This window comes from Populus euphratica, unplaced genomic scaffold, assembly GCF_000495115.2.
Source record: "Populus euphratica unplaced genomic scaffold, PopEup_1.0 scaffold14.1, whole genome shotgun sequence".
NCBI lineage: Eukaryota > Viridiplantae > Streptophyta > Magnoliopsida > Malpighiales > Salicaceae > Populus > Populus euphratica.
In genome coordinates this window covers 83,696-90,369 of record NW_011499876.1, presented here as the reverse complement: position 1 = coordinate 90,369, position 6,674 = coordinate 83,696, and the positions used below count along the sequence as shown (strand labels likewise).

The 6,674-nt window shown below is 34.9% G+C and overlaps 1 protein-coding gene across 1 annotated transcript; it reads right to left on the bottom strand.

Moving 5' to 3' along the window:
- Nucleotides 1-3,426: 3,426 nt before the first annotated feature.
- On the bottom strand, nucleotides 3,427-5,226 carry LOC105128346 (protein enabled homolog). The gene is made up of 2 exons (XM_011029959.1): nucleotides 4,949-5,226; nucleotides 3,427-4,790 (listed from the first exon to the last, which is right to left on the bottom strand). Exons 1-2 carry the CDS (start codon nucleotides 5,000-5,002, stop codon nucleotides 4,083-4,085), a joined length of 762 nt encoding a protein of 253 aa, XP_011028261.1. The 5' UTR covers nucleotides 5,003-5,226; the 3' UTR covers nucleotides 3,427-4,082.
- Nucleotides 5,227-6,674: the final 1,448 nt, after the last annotated feature.

Here is a 6,674-nt window from a genome sequence, read left to right as displayed (position 1 = left end):
AATCTTGTGTGCTAACATTAGCAGGGTATTGGATTTGGGCTGCTAATGCATGCCTAAATAGCCAGTAGCTTCAATGCTAAACCAAAATTAAATATATGAATTGCCAAAAAGATAAACATATTAATAACAGAAAGATTGTGTATAGTATGATCAATATAATAAAACAATATCAAATTTTCGGCAAACATTATTACATTGTTCTTAGAAAATACCACACGAGACATTGACTAGTTGTACAGTAAGAGCGCAAAGCGACATTCAAGTCAGAACTACAGAGGATGGGAGACAAGAGCATGTTTATCGAGATTAAAGGATGGAGTTAACGAGTTATAATAAATCCATGTTAAAATTAAGATTTTTGGCAAATGGAGGATCTAAGGGAAACTTGTATAGTTGTTGGAGAATCTTAATGTAAATGGCCCTTTTGAAAAATGCACTAAAAGTTTCATTAGATCCTAGACTAAACAACAGGTGCATCTTTTTCTTTCTTCATTGCTCCCATTTCACTTGCAAGTGAAATTCTATTCATGTGACTAAAACAAAATTTCTTAGACCGTAACAGGTTAATATGCGTGTAAGAGCTTCTGTTGATGCCTTTCAATGCTTAATCAAGATGACAGTGAAGATGAATACGGAACAGAATTCCGATGTCTTGTCGTTTCCAGGCAAGTTTCCTTGTAAAGATCAGCAATGTCAGGGCAAATCAAAACCATTCCGTTCAATATCCCAATGACTACTAGTTGTGTTTGAGCTTCCATACTCAGAGCATGACCTCCCAATGATAGCTAGCTACCAGATGGCGTTGAAGATCAAGTTCTTTAGCAGTTCACCGCGATTTTCTTGTTTTGCTTGAAACACAGGCCCCTCTCGGTTCCAAATAGGACATCTGATTTCTAATATTAAGGGAGTCTAAAATGTCTCTGGTTTGAGCATCGTTACAATACTAAATATCATGCAGCAACCCCTTTTGTCAGCAAAGCATGGTCACCTTCTTTAGGGGAAAACCCCCCTCTGAAAACAACTGAACTGCAACACCAAGATGTCACAATTTCTAGTTGTTAAATGACAGAGTTTAACCACAATCATTATATCATTAATTCAAAAAACATTTTTTATTTGAACAATTAAGCAAAAGCACTCCCATTGCCAAAACAGAGGAGGGTGGAGGGGGGGACAGATAATCAAATTAGGCTCTAAAATAGATATATGTACCACAATTAATCTTAAAATTCTAAAATTAATAACTCCATAAGTCTTCAGTTGCGCTACACCTCCTGTATTTTGATCATCTATGTTATGGTCTTAAGCCGTAAGGGGGGTTTCCTGCTTCCTTTCCTACTGGCTGGGTAATGGGTTTCAGCCCTTTTCTGTGATTAATGTAAGTCTAACCTTCATTATGTTTAAGGTGGGAGTAAAACCTTCTTCACCTTCATGATATTGTGCACTAAACAACATGCATCAATTTTGCTAAATGGTTTACACCTCCTGTATTTTGATCATCTATGTTATGGTCTTAAGCCGTAAGGGGGGTTTCCTGCTTCCTTTCCTACTGGCTGGGTAATGGGTTTCAGCCCTTTTCTGTGATTAATGTAAGTCTAACCTTCATTATGTTTAAGGTGGGAGTAAAACCTTCTTCACCTTCATGATATTGTGCACTAAACAACATGCATCAATTTTGACAAATATGTACGACAAAATATAATAATCTTAAAACAATGATCTTTTATCATTAATTAAGAAAAGGATTAATTATATTCTTAGTGTAATTCCCACTTCCTCTTTTTTTATTTGGGTTATAAAAACAAGTCGTAGCTATATTATTACCATAAAGGATTTATATTTATTATTAATTGGAGGGTAAATATAAAATATATATTTTAGCTTTCTCAATGTTCTATTTATAAATGTAAATAATTTAGAGAAATGATATTTTTAATTAATTGTGTTTTGAAATAAACTCTTTCAATGTATAATTTGTTTTTTGTCAAGTATTTATTTTGATTTTGAGCATGCATATTTTATGGTAAATATAAAATATATATTTTAGCTTTCTCAATGTTCTATTTATAAATGTAAATAATTTAGAGAAATGATATTTTTAATTAATTGTGCTTTGAAATAAACTCTTTGAATGTATAATTTGTTTTTTGTCAAGTATTTATCTTGATTTTGAGAATGCATATTTTATTAAATAGATATTGGATTATTTTTAAAAGATAATACTAATGGTTTAGAAGAAAGAAGAATAACTTCGTCAACTTTCAAATTCAAGAAGTTAGTGGAATTGGCGTATATTATTTTTGTGTTACAATATGTTTTTTAAATTATTTCTCAGTAAAGTCACATACGAAAACAAATTCATGGAAGTGAATTTCTTTCTAAAGGGTCCGTGTAACTGTAGTTATTGTCATTATCATGACACCTATGGGCAAATGCAGTTTTTCCTATACTTATCTGCTGGTTTAATTTAATTTAATTGTTTAATTCCGATCATTGCATTGCCTGATATTATCTTCTTCGCAAGAAGTTCTGAGACGAAAGGGTGTTGAAAGAGTTGTCAGCCTGATCAGTCTAGTGCAAGAAATAATTATGATGGCGACCTCTCCCTTCCAAAGTGCAAGAAAGTTCGAGCGAGGAGGTCCTGTCTAATCTTTTGAACAAATACAGATCGATCTCCCAGTCAAGTTCCCCCCCACCATTTCTAAGCATTTGCCGTGTAGACCAGACAATCCATGCTGGCCCTTGCTCTAGCAGCCCAAAATTTTTAACCTTGTCCAAGGGGTTTTATCAATTCCTAGTTAGACGCGTTCTCTTTCTTCAGCCTTCTTTGGCTGCGTAAGAAGCTGGACATTGCAGAGAGTCTGCTCCAACTATTTCTCTGTTGATACTTGGCTTCAGACTTCACTTCCGAGTAAAATTTATCTTAATTTATTTTTTAAATTATATTTACCTGCTTGCTTGCCTAACTAGAATGGGAACAGATCAACCCCATGTTCAAATCAGTCATAACAATGATAAACATGGAAGAAACAAATATCTTATATTAAAAGAAATGACCATAGAGTTAATTATCAATGTTCTTGGCTTAGGTTTTCGTGGAGAAACAAATATCTTATAAAGGAAATGACCATAGAGTTATTTATCAATGTTCTTGGCTTAGGTTTTCGTTGTCTGGGCTTCATGCAGTACTGGAGGCAATCAGTGCCCCTGTCTTCGTTTATATATTATCGCAAGAAGAGAGAGCAAACAAATTGGATTTGCCTGGTAGATTAAAGAAGAGAGGAGGTGAAAATAATCGAGTAATTGCATTTCGTACTTTGTGATTTTAAAATATCAATTTTTAAAAATTATAATTCCTCTTAATAAAACTGGATATGTTGATTAACTAATCTAGGAGCAGAAGACAAGGCCACACTAGGAGGAGCCTTTAAAAACACAAGAAAACTAGACTCGTATAATCAATACTTTTTCCTTCAATAATGAAAAAAGAAAAAAGAAAAAAAGGAGTAATATAATCATATATCACACCAGCAATAGATCCTGATTCTGATTTGTGGGATCCACTCAACCCGACAAGCAGGTCTCTCAAACCCTATGGCTGTTGGCCTTACTCATCATCCAATCCTAACAACTTCACAACCATCAACCAATGTTTTTGATTGCGGTTCTGTGTTCATCTCCCTTTCAAGTTCACACTCTTTTTCTCAAACCTGCACACCACGACTACTGTATCCGAGTTACAAGTTACATGCAACAGCAGTGAAAATCATCAAGCCCCCTTTCACATCATGGAACAAAAACTAAAATGTGAATAAGAGAAGGAAAAAAGAAGAAAGAGACCAAAATCTCCACCCAAAAACATTGGCCAAGAACAAGACCATCGACTACTCTTCTGTCATCCCATCACTTTGGTCAACTTGGAATAGCTTCTCTAAAACAAACTTCTGTACAAAAATGCTAGATCAGTCTCGCGCCCATCCTGCAATTCCTTTTCCTCACTAATTTTTTTAATTAGTGGTATATTTAAATGATATAAATATATATAAAAGTTGTAAATCATAACTTAGTGGGTTGTGTGGTTGTCAGTGGAGGGCTATCCTTTGGTACTTGGTCTCTGTAGGAGAATCAAAGCCATCAGATAGAACCCTTTTTCTATAGCAACCATGAGTGTTGGTTAATGAGTCTTGGTGGGTGAGCTGAGGTCCTGCGGGTGGTGGGGGTGGTGGTATGGTGACAGGTGGGATCTCAAAGGAATCGAGTGGTGGTGGTGGGTGTCTCCATTGAGGAAGTGGCCCAGCTAGGAGGAGAGTCTGTAAGAGTGGACCAGCTTTCATCACTGCTTGTAAAAGCTTTCCCTTTTCGGGTAATGGCTTTTCAGGAACCAGTTCAATTGCTGCTTGAGGGATAGTTTGTGGTGCTGCTGTTTGGGGCAATTGGGATGGTTGTGGAGTTGGGTCGATAACAGGAGATGAAACAATGCTCTCCTCACAATCTGATGATGAAAAGCCATTGCTGGAGTCAATTCCTCTTCTGGGTTCATCCTCAATGCTGGAAATCCCAGAGAGAGGAGCATTTTGGTGAAGTTGCTGCTGCTGGAGTAGGACCTTCTCAATGGCTAGCCTTTTCCATTTCTCTTGTGCCTCGTCTCTTTCTCTGATGGCTTTGCCCAATAGATCCTTGAGATGAAACAATTGGTCATCTTTCTTTCTTAGCTCTTCTTGGACTGCCAGCTTTGTTTGCTCAAGCTCTAGAGTTGTGTACAAAAGGGAATTCCTAAGGTCATCCATAGTCTGCATTAGTCAAAACACAGAGGTCCCGTCACAAATTAGCTCCTTAATATCCAAGATCAGGAACAAAACCCCATTACACTCCTAACATCAGAGAGTATGGAAAACAGAAAGAAAAATTAATTCCAAGAGAGCCAATAGATTCAAGAAATGTATATTACCTTTCCTTGGCAGTAGTAACCCCAGCTTAGAACAGAACTTTTTTGGTTGTCCATGCTTTTCTTCACTTAACTTGTGGACTGAAGCAGAGCTATATATTTTTTCTTTCTTTTTCCAAGGGAATGAGAGAGGGAGAGGTGGGGGGGTTTTTGAGTGGTTTAGGTAGGCAATTGCTCTTTTATAAGAAGAAGCTGCTAATGCTATCAAGTTCTAGTCTCCACTGTTTTCTACGGTATGCTGTCTGTAGCTTTTCTCACAGGGTGAGGGTTGGACAAAAGCACAAAAAGCCAAAGGCTCCTGATGCCAATTTTCTAATATCCTACCTCTGCTTTATCTGTCTCTTTCTCCATAGGAGATAGGGTAAAGTCAGTATTTTACACCGAGGGAAGGTTCAGTTCGGCTGTGCCATTCACCATCATGGTCCATAACATGACAATAATCAAACTAGAGCCGTGAATTATTATGAGATGGAGCGGTGAAAGTGGGAAAAGACTAGTCTCCAGTGTACAGTGGGGGGAGCAGGAGGGTGATCAGTGAACTTTTCTAGCTTCTTGCATTTATTGCATGTAAAAGAAAGAAAATGTCGAAATATTTGTTGTTACCTTAAAACTCTCGGGGAAGTTCCATGTGACCAGGCAAAAGGGACACAGTTTAATTTGGTTTATTTTCCTCGTTTTTGGAACTTAAAAATTGTCATTTTTCTTTTCTTTCTCCTCGAAACATGGCCATTCTAAAATCTAGAGTGACTTTTGAGCACACATGGTATGATGACATTGGATGGTGTAGATTTTCTCCCTCGAACACTTGTTTAAATCCTGTAGCAAGATGTCTCCATTTGGAGTTCTAGTTTATTTCTAGTTGGTACTCATTCCATGCTTAGGTTTTTTCCACTCGTCCTCGATCCGTTGCGAGCCGTACTATAAGTTATTTTTAATGTAAAAAGATAAATATTTTGAATTATAAAAAAAAATTCTAACACCCGAAAAATAACTATGACTCTTTTTTAACTTTTTATTTTTAAATTTTGAGTAGATAATATTTTGGATTTAAATAAAACTCATGATTTAAATTATAAATTTATTTAGATTTAATGTTTTTTTAGAATTTATTTTATATTTAATTATATGATACTAAAAATAAGCATTCACATGGGAAAGAGATAAAATAAAATCAAAGATAAAATCAAAAAAATATATAATTTTATAGAATTTAAATTTAAAAAAATATATATAATTTTATAGAATTTAAATTTAAATCTAAGAGGAAAAAAATTAAGGGTAAAAAAGATTAAGTTTGCATACCTAGCCTTTTTATTTTTATTCTTTTCTTGATATAAAAAAATCAAATGACACGTTGTCTTAGAGCCCAAATTTTCAACCATTTCAAAGGTAGTTGAAAAATAAAAGCCAGGGATCTTTGGATTAAAAAATAAGTTTTTGATATATTTTTACCTAAATATCTAATAAACAATTTTATAAGATCTAAAAACTAGTCTCTTAACTCAAAATAGTTCTAGATTGGTCCAAAAACATATAATAAAATCGAGGAAAAATGTCTCTTGACTTCGATATAAAAAGTTACAATAAGAACGATATAAAAAGTTACAGTAAGAAAACAGTAAAAAAATACCAAAACAAAAACCTTATTAAATGAAACTCTTCGATACCAAGAACAACTTTATTTCATGGCCGGAAGTTAGCCAACCTTCAATTTTCTCTCTTCGATATT